The sequence below is a fragment of the Typha latifolia genome, chromosome 3 (assembly GCF_019914945.1).
Source record: "Typha latifolia isolate L0001 chromosome 3, TyphaL0001v2, whole genome shotgun sequence".
NCBI lineage: Eukaryota > Viridiplantae > Streptophyta > Magnoliopsida > Poales > Typhaceae > Typha > Typha latifolia.
The window spans coordinates 1041985-1059479 of NC_133088.1; the positions used below are offsets into that span (position 1 = coordinate 1041985).

Here is a 17495-nt window from a genome sequence, read left to right on the forward strand (position 1 = left end):
ACCGGTGGTGGCCTCCCTTGAAGCTTGTGGTGAATACCCCTGAATGGCTGAATCCCATCAAAACAAAACTTAGTGCAACAAAAGCAACTGGTCCTCTCTGGCTGAGGATTCTTGAGAAGGTTAGATGAGAGTGGAGTTCTGACTCAAAAGAAGAGGTGGGCTCTTTGCCTTTTGAAATTTAGAACTAAAGATAGTGTGATTGACTTTGTCATTGTTGGTTGCTGCTATTTTATATGGACCATGATGAGTTGGAGGTGTCCACTTATATATTTTCCATTACTTTTAGCTATGGATATGGATGTCTTCCTGCTTTGGAATTAAAAGGCCAACAGGACTAAAGAAATGCAAGTTAGTCAATTGCTGCAGCAGCCCTTCGACGTGTATTCCTCTAGATGTCAGTTGATTTGGGCATCAGTTGGAAGATGGCAGTGAAATGGAAAAGGTAAAAGGAAATTGCTGCTGCCCATCAACTATTTTATAACTGTCGTAATGTGTCAGCTTATTATCTCTCTGTATCTCAGTGCTATGCCACATCATCTAATGTGTTCGTAACTATTTAATTAAAAAATCATTATCAGTTTGGACAAAAAAAATAATATATATATATATATATATATATATATATATATATATATATATATATATATCTTATCCTCGTTCGTTTTAATTTTGTATCTCATTAAGTCATCTTAAATTTTTTCTCTCTAAATACATATTTTCTTTAACAGTTTATGAAGTTAAGTGTGTTGCAAGAGGAGTTCATACGGCATCCTAGTCATTAATAACGTTATAAATTAAATTATAAAATACCTACAACAACTCAAGCTTATCCAATATAACCCTAGAAAACCATACAATTATCTATCATTAAGATTACAACTTTATACTAATCAATTAATATCTAACTTAATTGGATAAATTTATCAAGTTTTATAGCTTATCCGAGAAGATACGCGTTCCGGATTCAACGATCGCTCCTTTACCCGCCGCCCGCCCAATATAGCTTTCGATTTCAACTAGCTCGCTTCGATCAAAGCGGATTTTAATTTTGTTTGTATCCGAACGTATTCGACCCGCTTCTCCTGCGAACGCTTCGTCTTCTCAATTTTCCAAATCCAACCCCAAGAGATCGCCAGAGAGGAACGAATCAAATCCTCCCCAAGACGGAGAAAAACTTTAGCCTGTAGGCGTCCGTCCGACCATATTCGATTCAGGTGAGATTTTTTTTCTTTTTGTCCACAATTTCCTCCCTGTATTCAATTGATATTTCTATGGATTTTCTTTATATCTGGAACCCTAGAATTTTTGGGGGTCTTTGTTAGCTTGGATTCATTGGATGGGAGGGTTTTAGGTTTCGTGGCGTTCTCTGATAGGATTCGTCTGGGAAAAGGAATTAAGGTCGGATTAATTAGCAAGGATTTCTTGGTGACGTGGGAATTCTACATTTGTCGAGTTGATCATGACTGATAATAATACTTCTGTTTTTTTTTTTTACTTCGATTGCAGGATTGTTATTTTGCTAATTTTCTTCATGTTGTTGAGAGTTATATTTGAGAAAGGTGAATTTTCGCGGATTTGTTGACATGTGTTGTAATCCAGCAGAGTTTCTCGAGGATTGGAAAATATTTTAGATGACTGAGAGGTTCTTCATGGTGCATTTGATGTAATAAAAGAGAATGTCGACGGATCAACCCCAATCAAGAACTGTCTCGGGGAGTAGAGCCTTTGGGAGATGCAAATCCAGAGGTAATTTTGAGAATGTGGTGACTGTTGATGGTGACGAAGGCGATATTGATGTGGTCATAATTGATGCACCAGAGACTTCTCGTCAGGGATCAAGTTCTCAAAGAACATCGAGGAACAGTTCTCCCAGTGATATTATCTGTATAGATGATGAGGACGAAGAAATTGATGGTAATCCCACTACTGCATGCCATAGCGCCGCCAAGTCGTCTTATGGCTTGTCTGGTTCCACTTTTTCATCAGAAGAATTGGAAGAAATGGATCGTGATGGTCAAGTGTTTATTAATAAGGACTTTGTTACTGCAAAATCTGTGAAACAAACAATGAAGCAGTCTAAACATGGTTATCCTAGAAATCGCTATGGTCTAGATTATGTCTCTGATAGCCAATCATCTGGAAGCGGCAGTGCTGAATCTGGTACCTCTGATGTTGAATATTCTGATTGTGACAGTTCTGATTGTGAGATTATGGATGATAAATCTGGAGACATCCGTGCACAGTGGGAGAGAGCTGCTTTAAGGAAAAGAATGTCTGAAAGGGTTCGGTTTGGTTTTGAGGATTGGGCTAGTTTCTCAAGATCAACTGTTGATCCTGGATCGTGGTCAGATGAGATTGAAACAAACATGTTTGAAGTGGAAAAATGTCTAGATAAGATATATTCTCAGCATTTTGAGGGAACAAATGCTCAATGCAGTCCAAGCAATTCAGATGATATAGAGAATGACATTTCTTCTGGCGCATTCAATGCTGATGAATTTACACATGACATTCCCATGGGTGAAAAGAGTAATAAGGCTGCTGCAAATCTAGATCCTGTTGCAGGAATTGTTCATGAAGGACAAGCTTTTGGGAAGGAAGGACTGATTTCAAAAGAATGTTCAGATGGACGGCAATCCTCTGAGAGAAACCAATTTAACTACAAGACTGCTTGTTCTCACGAACATGTAAACAAAGTTGATGAAGATGCTAGAGGTGACAATTTCTTTTCTTTGGACATAGATGAATTAGACCATGCTGGAACTTCATTCTGCACAGCCAAAGTCAGGGATGAATCCAGCTTTATCCACAAAGAAGAATCCTATCCTGGGAGACCTTCCTCAATTTGGAGAGGAAAAGAACTTTTTTCTGATTCTTCAGAACTAGTCCATGGGAAACCTCCATCTGATGCCCAACCATCGTATGATTATGTTGTCAATCATAAAGTTGCTGTCCAGAAGAAAGATAAGTCATTTGACGAAGAAATGGCTCAGCCAAACAATAAACCAACAGTTGAACTACAGCTTAATAATTTGAATAGTTGCTCCCACAATTTTGAGGAAGGAACTTTAGAAGAACCTCTTGGCAACCATTGTGCAGGATATGCAACTGAGAGGAGCTGTTCCTTTACTGCAGAACCTGAGGACAAATCTCAGGTTAGTAATGATTTAATTGGTGAACACAGGGAATGGACAATAAATAGATACATCTCTGAGGTTCAAAATGATTTAATTGCTGATCGTGAGAAGCACAAGGAATCTATTGAGTACAAACGTGCTCAGGAGGAAGAATGGGCTTCAAGGCAACGACAGCTGCAAATTCAGGTTTTGCAAATAATTTGGAAAATTGGTGGTTGTCTTGTTTTTCAATTATTGTAGATCATTATATTTACATATTAGATTAATGTGGCATTCCTTTCATAACAAATCTTATTTTTCTGTGGTTCCATCTTTTTAACAATAGACATTACTAAGTCACGAGGAGACCTATATGATCCTCCTTTCCAATTTGCGACCAATCTCACATTTCAACCAAAAAAAAAGGACTATTGAAAGTTTGGAGAGTTTTTTCTGACATTCATTCTTCTTTCTGTCTCCAGCATGCTAGATCCATTAAAATCAATGGTTTCACATACTAGATGCATAACTAGGTAAGTAGCTGATAGTAAGAGTGTCTTAAACTTGTCTGTCAATTTTAGGCAGAAGAAGCACAAAGGCTGCGGAAGAGAAGAAAAGCTGAAATTATGCGTCTACTCGACATGGAGAAGAGACAAAAGCAACGTTTGGAAGAGATCCGTGAATCACAAAAGAAGGTCTGTAATCCATCACTTTATAATGGATATCTCATATCTCTTTTCTTGCTAGCTTGCCCACTTTTTTAACTTTTTTGTCATTCTATCAGATTTTTTGCTCGCATTTAGCTCTTTTTTTTTTAATGTTCCTTGACAAATAAGTTTAATGCTTGTAAATTTTTTCAGGACCAGGAAACCACAAATCTGAAAGAACAGCTCCGCCTTGAAGTAAGGAAGGAACTTGACAAGATGGAAGGGAGATACAGAGACATGGCTTCATTATTGCGGGGTTTGGGGATCCATATAGAAGGGGGTCTCTTTCCCTCATTGCATGAGGTATGTTATGTATATTTTCTTTTTATTGTCGTATCTGTTGTAATATTGTCTATTTGATATATCCATCTGTCATCTAAGTGTATAGTCTGTGTGGAAGAGGTTGGTTGCTGCACCATGCTAAAAATTTGCACAGTAGTTAAGATATTCAAATACATCATTGGCTATATATCTTATGCTATTTGTTTTGCCTTTTTTGTTCTGTTAATTTAGTGAACATTGATAACTGGAAATTTATCTTGTGCACATAATTGTATCATTTAGCTAAGCTACACTAACGTGGTTGCTATTGTTGTCTCGTCATATGAAGAATATCTATCGAACGCATTCAAATTGTATCTTCTGATTGAGTTCAATCTCAAAATTGAGAGGATTTGTGGAAGTTTGAGCAGATGCCTGGATGAATTGCCAACTTAATACCAACCTCTTTAAACATTGTGCCAGGTTTTTGCCAAGGCATATTCAAACAAGAGAGCACCCTACCCTGAAACCTATTTGACAATTTTACTTTCAGGATAGACCTATCCTGCACAATTTAACCCAACTAACCAAAATAAGGTGATTATAGTGCACTCTAGCATCTACTGTATTTTTTGGGGGGTTCCGTGATATCCCATCATTCTATTGTTTTCTTGAGAGTATATCTCATCATCCTACTGTAAGATTTTTCCTATGGTGTACGTCATATGAAACTTGGACGCTATCTAACACACTTCAGAAATTATTTTAGTTAAAATCTTGTGGTTGAAAATGTGGAAATGAGTATATTTAGTAGGTAAAGATTTCTAATTGCAAGTCGCAATCAAATGCTCCCTTACATAAAGTTGTTTTTGTATGCAATTTGTTATGATGCGTGTATGTATGATGTTTTGATCAGGTTAGTGCAGCTTATAAGCAAGCGCTGCGGAGATTCCATCCAGATCGAGTATGTAGGAGCGATATTCATCAGCAGGTGAAAGCAGAGGAAACGTTCAAGTTCATCTCGCGCTTGAAAGAAAAGCTGCTTCCTCTTGCATGACTGAAAAGCAACTTGTATATGAAAATTTGGGCGATGACAGCATTCATTCAAATTTTTCATGTGATTATAAGATGATAGTGGGCATCCTTGTGCAATTCTTTTTACTTATTTCTAAATAGAATTGATTTTTATCCTTCCCATTTCGTCTCGTCTTGTGTTTACAATTCAGTCAATCAAGCATTTCTTTGGCTTGTGTAGATATATGTAATCTGAGACGAAAACCTAAAGAAATGTTAACTTATGCCTGAGAATGATTGCAGTTTTTTCATGCCTAATGGCGTTTCCTTTTTGTTTTCCTTCAATTAGTGAAATATAATTATGCAAACGCCAAAGGCCTGGTTTCTATGCGATGTACATCACATGGGCAACGACGTTGCTCGGAAAGCACATAGTATACATGCCCATGTCATGCACATTGTTCGTCCATTAATGTCCGTTTATTTCAATTTTATTTCAGCCAAACACATGGGAGGAACGGAATGGCTCAATAGCATCCAATCCAATTCTACTTTATTATTCTCCGTTCTTCCGTTCTATATTCTTTTGGTTCCCCATTTCAGATTGTAAGAACTGATACTGAAAACATATAGCCTATTCATTATAGGAATATTTTAACACAAACAAGAACTCTCACAAGACTAGAGGGGAATAAAGAGAGAAAGAACATAACCACTATTTAAAATCTATAAGATTATTACAACAAAGAAAATTTATGGCATGAAGCACTATGGCGTTAGATCTAAACGCACTTTAAGCTTGGAGAACCAACCCTTCCTTTCCTCGGAATCGTCGGAAGATGGATGGCGAGATGATTCTAAGTGGGTGGTTTGTGAAGCTTTCTTTTTGGCTTTGGTGGTGCGATGGTAGTAGAGCCAGAAGAAGAGGTATAGTGCAGTGAGAAGAGAGAGGCCTAGGACAACCTTCTCGACCAACCCACTAAGATTCTTCAGAAGGTGCACCAACTGGGTTAGCTTCTTGAGTATAGACTCTAGGTCATCTTCGACGTCATCACAGTCATCACTGAGCTTAATCTCTTTCACCATTACCTTCCTAAGGTGCTCTCCCATCTCTCTCTCTCTCTCTCTCTCTCTCTCTCTCTCTCTCTCTCTCTCTCTCTCTCTCTGTATGTGTGTGTGTTCTTCTATGGCAGAGATTGTTTAAATAGGATGAGGAGCGAATATATTAATAAGTGGTTAGTCGTACTAGTCAAAAAGTTAAGCCAGCGTACAATTGATGGCTTTCTCCCCCTCTCCCCTCCCTAGCTTGAGAGAATCTTTTCCTTCTCTTTCTCCCGTTATTTTCTTCCTCGTCACCTTCTTTCCTTCCTCTGTTCTTCTCTTCTTCTTTTCTTTTCTTTTTTTCTCTCCCTTCTCCTCTGTTAGTATCCTCTCTCTTCCCCCGTTAGATGTGGCCGGAGCTGCAAAGTCGCTGCCGGTACCCTCCCCTCCGCCATCGCTGAGCGCTAGGAGCTGCCACTAGATATGTAGTAGTCTAGGCTTGCCGAATCCGGCGAAGCACCTCCCGAATCAGCCAAGAGCTGAGAGCCATGGCTGATCGCCCCTCGACTGTAGCGGAGCACCCCCTCCTTCCTTCTTTTCATATTTGTTTCTCTTTGTTTTTGTGTGAGTGTGCTTTAAGACTGTCCGATCCACAATGGTCATCAAGGAACAACCGGAAGCTTGAGCTCTTGTGTCGATGTCACAACTTGGACAGTAGTTTTGTTATATTTTGTGTGACATTTGGGCTTGATACAGTGTAATCCTTTTGTTGTCTTGTTGATGCTCTTGTGTCAATACCATGGCTTAGCAATATTTTTGCTATATTTTGTGTGTCATTTAGGTTCGATACAATGTAATTCTTTGTTGCGTTGTTAATGTTCGCCAAGTACCGGGTCAAACTATCTCCTTTTCTCTGTGCATCATTCATGCTATTAAACATCTATTTATAATGACTTTTCCTCGAAAAAAAAAAGCTATTTATATTCAAGCATGAGCAACTACTTGTGGCAAATAGTCTAACCTACTGTCAAATTGGTGAACAATAATAAGCTTCTGTATTGATTTATTTATAAGAACTATATACTTAGATGTACTGAAAAATGCAATCTGAAAGATATAAAACAAGGCCTTATCAATGACAACAATTCCCTCTTAAAATTGATAACAACCTGTTCTGAGTTAACGTCATAAGACATATTTTACAAGGCATACAACAAAACACAAGTGGACTGGTTGGACTGGACGCATCTCACCAAGATCATCACCACCACCTTCATCGTCGTCATCATCGGAATCATCAGTATCAAATATATCCTGTCATCATTACCTCAACAAGAATCAATTGAGAATCAGATTTTAGATAGTGCAGCATTCCTCCGTTTTCAAGTCTATTCTCCTTCCTCGTATATTTCTCGCATTCCTTAAGATTAAAGGCCTGTCAAACATTGTAAATTTGTGATGCAACCAATGCAGAACAAACAATTGAACAACTCAACTGCAAACCTCTGGGAAAAAATCAATATTGTTGATGAACAAGCCACCAGCAGAAGACAATACAATTCAACTGATAGGCAAGCATCTGCACTGCTAAGTAAAATAAAATAAACAGACAGGAAACAACAAATGATCAATAAAAAAGATCAGAAATAACTCATTTGACCTTCGAAATTATCTCCATCATCACTTGTGCTGATACAATTCAGCGTCGATCAAGCATTTCGGTATCTTGTGTAGATATGTATCTGAAATGAAAACTGAAAGAAAATGCCAATCACGTTTACCTTTTTGTTTTCCTTCAATTAGTGAAATAAAATTATATAAACGCCAAAGGCGTGGTTTCTATGTGATGTACATCTCATGGGCAACGATGTTGCTCGGAAAGCACGTAGTATTCATGTACATTGTTCATCAAATAATGTATGTCCGTTTATTTTAAATTTATCTCAGCCAAACATAAGAGAGGAATGGAAATGGCTCAATAGTCAATAGCATCCAATCAAACTCTACTTCCCCGTTTCAGATTGTAAGAACTGATACTGAACATATAGTATATTCATTGAAGAAATATTTAATACAAACAAGAATCCTCACAACGTCTAGAGGAGGATAAAGAGAGAAAGATCATAACCCCTGTACTAATATATTTGCCTCGCGTCTAAGTATCTAAAAGCACTCTAAGTTTGGATAACCAACCCCTCGTCTCCTCAAAGTCATCGGAGGAAGAACGATGGTGGGATGATTCCAAGTCGGTACTATCTGAAGCTTTCTTTGCTTTGATGCTGCGATGGTAGAACCAGAAGAAGTATAGTGCAGTGAGAAGAAGCAGGAATAAGACAACCTTATCAACCAACTGGCTCAGCTTATTGAGTATAGATTCAAGGTCATCTTCGATATCATCACAGTCATCTCTAAGCTTCACCTCCACCATCACCTTCCTAAGACGCTCCCCATCTCTCTCTCTCTCTCTCTCTCTCTCTCTCTCTCTCTCTCTCTCTCATTGTTTGTTTAAATAGGATGAGGAGCGAATATATTAGTACGTACTACGTACTAGTCCAACAGTTGGTTCCAAGCAGTTACAGTACTCTTATTAATTCCAGTGGTGGGTTTATTTCATGCTGCACGATGTGTTGGTGCTGGCACAATCGAACCCGTGAGACTTTCTTATGCCAAATTGGAAACTCCCAAGCATTCCAATATGATTGAAATATCCCCTGGAGTGGAATCTTGAGCATGAGCAAATAATCGTCGTTCGTGGACAACCTACTGTCAAATTGGTGAGCAGTAAAAAGATCCTTTGTATTGCTAAGAAACATTTTCTTTGATGTAAGCCTTTTTACTCAACTACGGAATATGAAAGATACAAAAAATAGGCCTCAGCAAATGACAAAATTTCTCTTAAATTTGGTAAATCAATCAACCAAATCAACAGCCTCTGCTTTAATGTTATCAGGCCTATTTTACAAGGCATACCAAAAAAAAAACAACACAATTGAACTGTGGCTATGCTGGATATGTTGAACGCTCTGCCCTTTCTATCTTACAAGGCCATCTGGTTCAAAATATTACTAAATAGCGCCCAAACCCCATAAAACAGACCTCCATGCAGACCGTCAAGTCACTTGCTGTGGAGCAACCAACTTCTATGCTCAATGAAAGGTGAGAATCCCTGCTGAATACCTCCCAAATCTGCTAGATGTTGCTTCACATTGTCTCAATCTACCGACTGGTGAAGAAATGTCATCTCTGCACTACCCTGAGTCTGTTTTTTCTTTCCTGTTTCGCATTTTAGACAAATGATAAAAAATGGCTAGCTTTCATAACAGGTAAGCTACTGGAACTTCGACTGCCACAATGTAACATTTTTGTGCAAATCAAAGATTTGAGGATGCAAAACACAGATACAACATTTCATGAGAAAACTTGATGGTGAAGCAAATGAACAGATGATGGAAAGAATTAAGATACATACATAGGGAAGGACATTGGAGAAAGCTTCATTTCCTCCTTTTTCTGCTTTTTCCTAGTTGTCCAGATTTGAAAGCATGCTCCTGCTCTTGGAGGAAAGCCATGGCCTTCCCATATTGTTCCGTTCTTTCTTGCTCATGTTCAATCCTATTCTTCTCTTTCACTTCAGACAAGAAATAATTATCTTTACGAAGTTCACGTATCGCTCCTTTCTTTTCACTCTTGAGACGCTTTTTCAGCTTCTTCATATTCGCCCTTTCTCGATCTGGATCATAATCTATACCCTTTACAAAGCTGCAAATATTCCCAGAAGAAAAGAAGAACATCAAGGTCAGTACATTTTCAGCTTAAAAAGAACTAGCAGGTAAGATTACATCTGCCATGAAAATTCTTCAACTCGAGCCCTTTACAGCAGTAAAAAGGAACAGTCAGCCGACGATAAGGAAAAATAACATATCTCGAGAAACACATACTTCTCTTCAAATTTCGGATTCAACAATTTGATTGGGACTGGCTTTTCTTTACGCATTTGCAGTGGCTGTCTCAGCATGTGATGTTGTTCTGCTTTCCTTTCAATCAAATCAATTACATTTTGCACATTGTCTTGTAAAAAGCCTTGTAAATTAGGATTCTCTAGGACTTTGTGCAGCAGTGCAGAAATTGGCAGGAATATTTCTGGGAAGGAGCTAAAACCTTCGTAAGTGTTAACATAGCTCTTTATAGTTTCAGCTACAGATATAAGGATACTTGCCCTGTCATTCAAAACGTAAAAGGATAATTAGATCATTGGACATGCTTAGAAAGGTTTGGCAACTCTTTGCACAACTGAAACCAACCAACTTACTTGAAATCATTGGATGAGAAATAGGGGGAGTCTACTTGCATGTCCATGACTGCAATGAAATCAACATGATTTACCTCACATACTTGATCGCTTATATAGAGCCATGGTTTCAGTGATCTGAGATCCACAAGCTGATGACTGACCTGAACAACAGAGGATATCCTTTATTTTCATCCCATCCAGCACAAAGAAGAAAACAAGTACAAAGTTACAAAAGGCAACTTTATTTCTTTTTTCAACAAACAACTTATACCTGAGAATATACGTCCAATCTGGGCTCTGGTTTTATACAAGAGGACAGAAGAACTTGTAAAAACATAATAGCCTCAGGACAGAACTTCCGAGATTGTTCGGTAACCTATAAAAGAAATTTTATCATGTCATTTTAGCACCTGAAAATGCAGCAAAAACAAAATGAAAGGAAGAAAAAAGTGCATGTCTTACCTAAAAGGCAAAAATGAACTAAAAAGATTTGGGATCATGAAAGGCATACTCTAATCTCTACCATTAAGCAGACATGTGTAAGGGACATATTAGATTCTACCAACAACATTTTTTTGCGGCAAATTGAAATCTGGAAGGATAAATATATACTATGATGAAGTTTACCAAGAGCAACATTGAACATAAGAAAGAACCAATAGCTATATCTCGACCAGAGTCAATCGGACAACGCATCAGATACTCGCACATCAGGAGGAGCACGGGAGTTGTGACAACATGCCGGAAATCAGAGCATGGGAATATTAGTGACCACAATCTCAGAAGAAGCAGGGTCTTCAAACTTGGCCAGCTGCTCTTTCCTGTAAGATATAAAAAGGTCTTAACATGGACGGTGGAAACAAAGACCAGAAATCAGTCTACTATGCAGGAGTCACTTTCTCCTTATCACTTAAGTCACATCATACAAACCTGGAATCTTAATATCTTCACAAAGTCGAGTACGTATATGTATCAACCGTTGCCTGGCACAGATGGCAGCAAAATATGGAGTTTCTGCACTCATCTCTATTAATGGTTTAACAAGTACATTAATTATTTTCATATTTAATGGACTCCGAGTAGCTAAAACTGCAAAATACTGCAACAGGACACCATAAAAAATCTGCAAAATAAAGAAAAAGTTGTCAGCAACTAGTTTTTTTTCTTTTTTCTTACAGCAGTGGTAAAAGCTTCCTAGCAACTAGTTGGAGCTAATCATGTGAACTTATTAACAAGTAGTAATCAATGATTATGACTCTCCACAAAACAAAGGGAAAACCGTACCTGCATTTTCTTTCTGTTTTCAGGCGCAAGTCTTATAGAATTGCAAGAGCGAATGCGGTTTATGGCCTCAATTACTTCACTTTCTGAACGGTTGTCAAGCAAAGAACATAGTTCTGCCAGGTTATTTGGAGCTTCAATCACAAAAGGGAGTCCATCATCTTTCTGTGGAGGCAGTTTTCCAATAGTTTCTCTCCTATCGAAAGCTTGGGAATCTGCTTTCTGGATATCTGTGCTTGTTTTATCATCAACCTTCATTTCTTTCTCATCTAAATGCTCCATTTCTTCTCCACCTACACCTAAGTCATCATCATCACTTTGCTCCCAATCTCCCATGGACTTAATTCCCAAGTCATGACCACTTGAATCATCTTCGTCACTGACATCATCGGTTTCATCATTTTCCTCACTGCTTTCTGAATCATGGGAAGACATGCTATCTTCCTTATCACCTTTTATATGCTTATTTTCATATATATCATCGATCCAGCCCTTCTTGTTTGCTGCTTCATCACTTATAGCAAATGAGTCACCAAGATCATCACCAGATATAGATCTCAAGTTCTTCGATGCCACGTTCTGCATCTCTTCATCATCACTACCTTCATCATCGGAATCATCAGTAGCAAGCATCCGTTTTTTGCGTTCCTCCTGGAAACATGAACATATTCATAGTGGTACTTCCAAAATTTCCAAATATCAAAACATGTATAGCAGTATAATGTGTCGTTATTATCTCAACAAGAATCAGTGGGGAATCAGATCTGAGCTAGACAGTGCACCACACCTCCAATTTTTCAAGTCGTTCTCTTTCCTCTTGGGCTATTTCTTCTGGAGTTTTTGTCCTGTCTGATGCACGAGCTCGTGAGTCCATCCTCATCTCACTGACCAGTTTGTCATAAGCATCAGGCTTTTCCTGGAAGGAAGAAAAAACTATGCAACATAAAGCAATAATTAAAGGAATATAGCAGACTAAGCTGGTCATGAAAGAAAAAATGGTATACACGACACAAACTGCCAGTCACAACTAAAAATGTGCTCCTCTGATCCTATCACTAGTACAGTAAGACAGAGTACTTCTTTTAATCATCGGTGGCATAAAGAGCAACTATTAACTTACATGATTATATAGTTTTAGATTGTCAACTTGACAAGGCAAATTTTTGTTCGTCAGTTGCCTTCCACCTCTGCTGCATTGGCAGCAGCACTGATCCCCACTCAGGTTGACTTGGATGTGACTCTACCATAATCCTCCTCACTCTCATTGAAGGGATGTAGACTCCTCCAGAGAGAGAAAGAAAAAAAAAGCACAGTTCTCCAACTTCCTTTACGCCAAGTGTCAAATAATTCCACTGCACAAAAGCAGGACACATCTCCAACACCTGCCCGTTCCTTATCCTCACCATATCTCATAAGCTAGCAGCCCCTATGTTCATCTCTTCACAACTTGCGTTGACCTGCTCCTATTTTGCAACCAAATCTATATGCTACCTAATTGACACTGCAACAGCTATAAGACAAGTGAGCAAGAGTCACAGAAAATACACCATGCTGTGCTGGAGTGTGTGTTGATCACTCTTGGCTCATGCAAGGTGGATAACACTGGTTTGACACACCAGCTATAACTAGCCATCAGTGCAGAAGGGAACAATGTTGAGCCAAAGAGGAATTTCATTTTCCAGGGAAGAGGATTCTCATCATCATTAGGGACATCCAATTGTGAGGATTAGCATTATAATGGAGTGCTATCATGGAAGAAGAGGAAAGTCTGGTGGAAGGACAGCAAACATCAAGAAAAGATTCTCGATAATCACTGATTTACTTTCCCCCTTTCTGTGCTAAGATGATCCCTTTCTGTGCTAAGATGATCCCTTTCTGTCTGTCTGCTAATTCACATGCCTGCACAGAGCCTCACCCACCTGTCTCTTATCCGATATATATGATTAAGAGGACTCTCATTTCTCATCATGCACAGAATCCACACATCTAGGCTGTATTACTCATGGAACCAGCTAGTAATCTCCAGAGAGAGCATTCTCATAAGAAAATAGTTATAACACCAAACAATACCTAATAAATCAAAGGACTTGAAATAGTTTGAAGATAGTATTTTGTTTCCATTATACAAGCAGATTTCTCTAAAAAAAATATGACATGACGAAATTTTGACCTAAGATTATACTAAGAAGACGTAAGAAGCAAAGATAAATAAAGTAAACTATATGTCATAGGCCAAGCTATACTCTTTGTATTGTTATAACCAATGTAAGAAGCTCCACTACTCCATACAAAGTGCGGCAGCATACAATTACCTTGTTAAGGAAGTCTTTGCCTGTGGAACCAAATGATCCTTCTTTATGCATCTGTCTTGTATCATTGTTCATTGTATACTTTCCAGAAGTCATCTTATTAGGCTGCATTAAGGAGAGTAGTGCATCTGTTTGGGCCAATGATGAGAAGTCCTCATCTAATTTTTCCATAAAATGTTCATCTTCTTCCTTGTCCTTTGCCTTTTCAGCCTGCAGTAAGGAGTTAACAGATTCTTATCTTAGTTGACGATTTCTTTTTCATAAACTTGTTGCCTTTTGCATAAGATAAGATCAAAATGTAGTCGTAGACACTGCTACAGAGTGATTATAAGATGAAGAATAAGCTCACAAGAGCAAGCACCCATGCAAACAGTCAAATAGAGCTCAGGCCATAGAGCATAATGCAGGCTGATGTGTGAACACAAACACATTAAAAATACAACCATCATAAAGCATTGCATCTAGTAAAATATATGTCCTGATGTCCAAAAAGAATGATATGAGAACTGATTGACACTTCAGAAAGGAGACATGACAAAGTTACAAAACAATCTGATAGAACAACTTTTTTATATCCAGTAAAGTAGACCACCTTGTGAGTTGGATCTAAATGTACCATTGATCTTTTCAATCTGTTACAAACTAAATTGTGATCAATGGATGAGTTCAACAAAGTTTTGCAAACATTCGACTATTCAAGAACCAACTGTGGAATATATTTCTATATCTTTCTTAAGTCTTAACTGAGTAACTATCTTATACTTAATAAAAAAAAGCCCAAAGATAAAGCCAGTGAGTTCAATTCTAAGGTCTAGCCTTCATAATTTGAGATCTCACATAAACAAAACTACTGCTCAACTTCTTTTTACTGATTAGTCCCCAAAGTAAATGTTAAAGGCTTGTCAAACATTGTACTCTAACCAATACAGAAAAACAAGAGAACAACTGCAAATCTCTGGAAAATTCAATATTGTTGATAAATGATATCCAACAAGCCATAAGCAAGGACAATATATATATCAACTGATAGGCAAGCATCTGCACTGCTTAGTAAAATATAACAAACTGATGGGAGACAACAGATAATGAATAAAAAGCATCAGAAATAACTCACCTTGTAATATTTGCTCTTTGAAATTATCTCCATCATCACTTGCTTCTTGGTTTTGTGGGTCTGCTGATACAGTAATTATATTGCGATCAATAAAGTGGCTATAAAATGAATGAGGAATGAGGATGTTCATAAACAGACAAACTAAGCATGCATCATTTGAGTGATTGTATGAACATAGCTGAACAAGTTAGCATTGAAATGCTCTATAGAAAAATATAAACCCTTAGGGCAATATGAGTGTTTGCCGATACAACTAAATTAATCAAAGCAAATAGTACCAGTAGCATAGAAAGAGGCACAATGGATGAGCACCATGTGTTGTGACACAACAGAGATAAGATAGGAATAAGTTGTAACAATGTGAAGTTATAACATGGATCACATTTTCTTTATGAAAGCAAACCTTTTCCTCTCCATCAAGTGAGGTAGTTTCTGAACGACGGGGCATACTGTAGATATTTAAGTCAGGTGCTGGATAAGCATGATCTGTATAATGCAAAAGGACAAAAGAAATTATTCAGAGAGTGCAACACACCGAATAGCATAAGTTTAAAAAGTTTGTGATACAGTAGAAGATTATTAGTGGCCTCAAATCAGAAAAGTAGGTGAAACTAGGAAATCTTGATAGAAAGGCAATAATTTTCAAGCACCAGCGTCTTAACAACTTGGTAGGAAAAGGGTGAGAAGCTTTAGAGTTTGATTGAGTGCTAACCACTTTTTTACTCATCACACAACCACTATAGGAATTGAAGATCTAAAAGCAATCTAAAATCAATCAATTCAGAGAACAGTGATTCACTGAAACCTTTTGCAAACAGGACAAATATGAGCTAACTTTAGAAAAAGCTACCAAATACATTTGGTAACTCCATGCATGCTGCAATTAACCACAACTGACAAGTCTTCTATTACCTACAATGATGAATGATCATTTGCTGAATTTCATAACATAAACCTTCAACAAGATATAAACATGTGCAAGAATAATATTCTTATAATCAAAGAAAAAGTCAGGGGGCACTTTTTCCCTTTTGGCGTAAAAAGCACTATCAAAGTACAACAAAAATAATAGATAGTCTTTACTAACTTACATCACAATAGAAGAGTACCTGCTCCATAAGAGAATTAAATATCATATGTTGCTCAAATAAAATACATATTCTCAATTCAACACACCTTCGTCATCATCTGGAGGTACCTCTTCTTCAAAATCATCCATTTCAGAAAGTGAGTGTGATTGAGGAACCATAGAGTCGTCATCTTCATCAGATAAATTATACTTGCTTGTTCTTTTCAACTTTAACTGAAGAGTCAGGAAGGATCAGAAATTTCCATAAGATTTTAAGATTCAAAATCCCTGGTAAAAATCAATAAAGAAAGCCAAGAGTTGTTTAAAACGTGTCACAACTAGGTGTAAGGTCCATTCGTTAAAGCAGTCATAGGCTTAAGACAGATGAGAGAATCAGAAATTATCTTGTAGGTCATGCTTCAAAGGCAAACTTCTACTGACAAAAATAACAATAAAATGAGGCTATGAACAGATTAGGAGACAACCAACTCAGTTGAATTCCATTGGAAACTATTAGAGAAAAGTAAAAATAATGAAAATGCTTTTAAAAAATTTAAGGGGAAAAAACTCGCATTGATGTTCCCAATAAAGTTTCTTGCTCTAATATGAAAATGTTGGCATGACTTATCCAAACTAGAGACCCCATAATCCTTATGAATTCGATCAGAGCGATATTTGTTAAAGATCACGCATAACTCACCTGTCGCTCACGTTGGAGACGCAACACTGCCTTATCGAATTCCTTGAGCGTATCATCCTGCTCACCAATTCGCTTATCGAGAAACTTAGACGACTTGGAACTTTGCTCATACTCCTTCAGCAATGTCTTCTTCCTCTGTCATCCAAGCAAAATTAAGCTAGTACGCAGTTAATTCTGGAAATTCTTCAGCTGTACTGCGACTTAAAATGAAGATTTACATGTAAACAAGGGATTGAGAAGGGAAAGGAGGCACCTTATCGATGGCGAGAGATCGGGAAAGCCCGACGCGGCGTTCCTCCCCCTTCCGCTTCTTGCCCAGTACGTCAAACTTGCGGCGAGACCATATCGTCTCGAAAGGGTTCTCCTTCTCCTGCTTCGCTGATTTCATGGCGGCGGCTGCGGGACCGGAGAGTAGATGCTTCGCACTCTTCTTCTTCTTGCTCTTCTTCTTGGAAGAGTCTGGATTGGTCTTAGTCTTCGCCATTAGAGCGAGCAAGATCGGAGGAGGAGGCAAAGAGAGGCAGAGGAGGGTTTAGGGTTTTTCCACGAAGAGAATGAGCTCGTGCGACGTAACGAGTTAATATTCGGGTCG

The 17495-nt window shown here is 38.0% G+C and overlaps 2 protein-coding genes and 1 long non-coding RNA gene across 7 annotated transcripts; 1 reads left to right on the plus strand and 2 right to left on the minus strand.

The window, feature by feature from the left end:
- The first annotated feature begins 892 nt into the window (after positions 1–892).
- Positions 893–5416, plus strand: LOC140785148 (uncharacterized). Of its 4 annotated transcripts, none has more exons than XM_073132904.1 (5): positions 893–1214; positions 1603–3323; positions 3698–3811; positions 3977–4126; positions 5001–5416. In XM_073132904.1, the coding sequence occupies exons 2-5, from the start codon at positions 1677–1679 to the stop codon at positions 5139–5141; spliced, it is 2052 nt and encodes a 683-aa protein (XP_072989005.1). In that variant the 5' UTR covers positions 893–1214; positions 1603–1676; the 3' UTR covers positions 5142–5416. The 4 variants fall into 4 exon arrangements, 3 of the variants coding, with proteins under 3 accessions (XP_072989005.1, XP_072989004.1, XP_072989007.1); XM_073132903.1 differs by having other exon boundaries at positions 944–1214; positions 1507–3323; XM_073132906.1 differs by having other exon boundaries at positions 1009–1214; positions 1600–3323.
- A 1759-nt stretch (positions 5417–7175) lies between these two features.
- Positions 7176–8621, minus strand: LOC140783430 (uncharacterized). The gene is made up of 2 exons (XR_012108144.1): positions 7800–8621; positions 7176–7574 (listed from the first exon to the last, which is right to left on the minus strand). It is a non-coding gene; the product is annotated as an uncharacterized lncRNA (long non-coding RNA).
- Positions 8622–9020: 399 nt separating this feature from the next.
- LOC140784548 (uncharacterized) lies at positions 9021–17469 on the minus strand. Of its 2 annotated transcripts, none has more exons than XM_073132028.1 (15): positions 17157–17469; positions 16904–17038; positions 16311–16437; positions 15538–15620; positions 15135–15194; positions 14024–14230; positions 12499–12627; positions 11715–12362; positions 11361–11553; positions 11058–11251; positions 10702–10806; positions 10449–10591; positions 10078–10356; positions 9609–9898; positions 9021–9412 (listed from the first exon to the last, which is right to left on the minus strand). In XM_073132028.1, exons 1-14 carry the CDS (start codon positions 17385–17387, stop codon positions 9634–9636), a joined length of 2799 nt encoding a protein of 932 aa, XP_072988129.1. In that variant the 5' UTR covers positions 17388–17469; the 3' UTR covers positions 9021–9412; positions 9609–9633. The 2 variants fall into 2 exon arrangements, with proteins under 2 accessions (XP_072988129.1, XP_072988128.1); XM_073132027.1 differs by having other exon boundaries at positions 15135–15197; positions 17157–17464.
- Between the last annotated feature and the right edge of the window lie 26 nt (positions 17470–17495).

Coding starts and splice junctions, on each gene's coding strand:
- LOC140785148 (XM_073132904.1), top strand. CDS start 1,677: ATGTCGACGGATCAACCCCAATCAAGAACTGTCTCGGGGAGTAGAGCC. Junction 3,324..3,697: donor AACGACAGCTGCAAATTCAG/GTTTTGCAAATA, acceptor TGTCAATTTTAG/GCAGAAGAAGCACAAAGGCT. Junction 3,812..3,976: donor TCCGTGAATCACAAAAGAAG/GTCTGTAATCCA, acceptor AAATTTTTTCAG/GACCAGGAAACCACAAATCT.
- LOC140784548 (XM_073132027.1), bottom strand. CDS start 17,387: ATGGCGAAGACTAAGACCAATCCAGACTCTTCCAAGAAGAAGAGCAAG. Junction 15,198..15,537: donor CACTTGATGGAGAGGAAAAG/GTTTGCTTTCAT, acceptor TTACTGTATCAG/CAGACCCACAAAACCAAGAA. Junction 9,899..10,077: donor AATCCGAAATTTGAAGAGAA/GTATGTGTTTCT, acceptor GAATATTTGCAG/CTTTGTAAAGGGTATAGATT.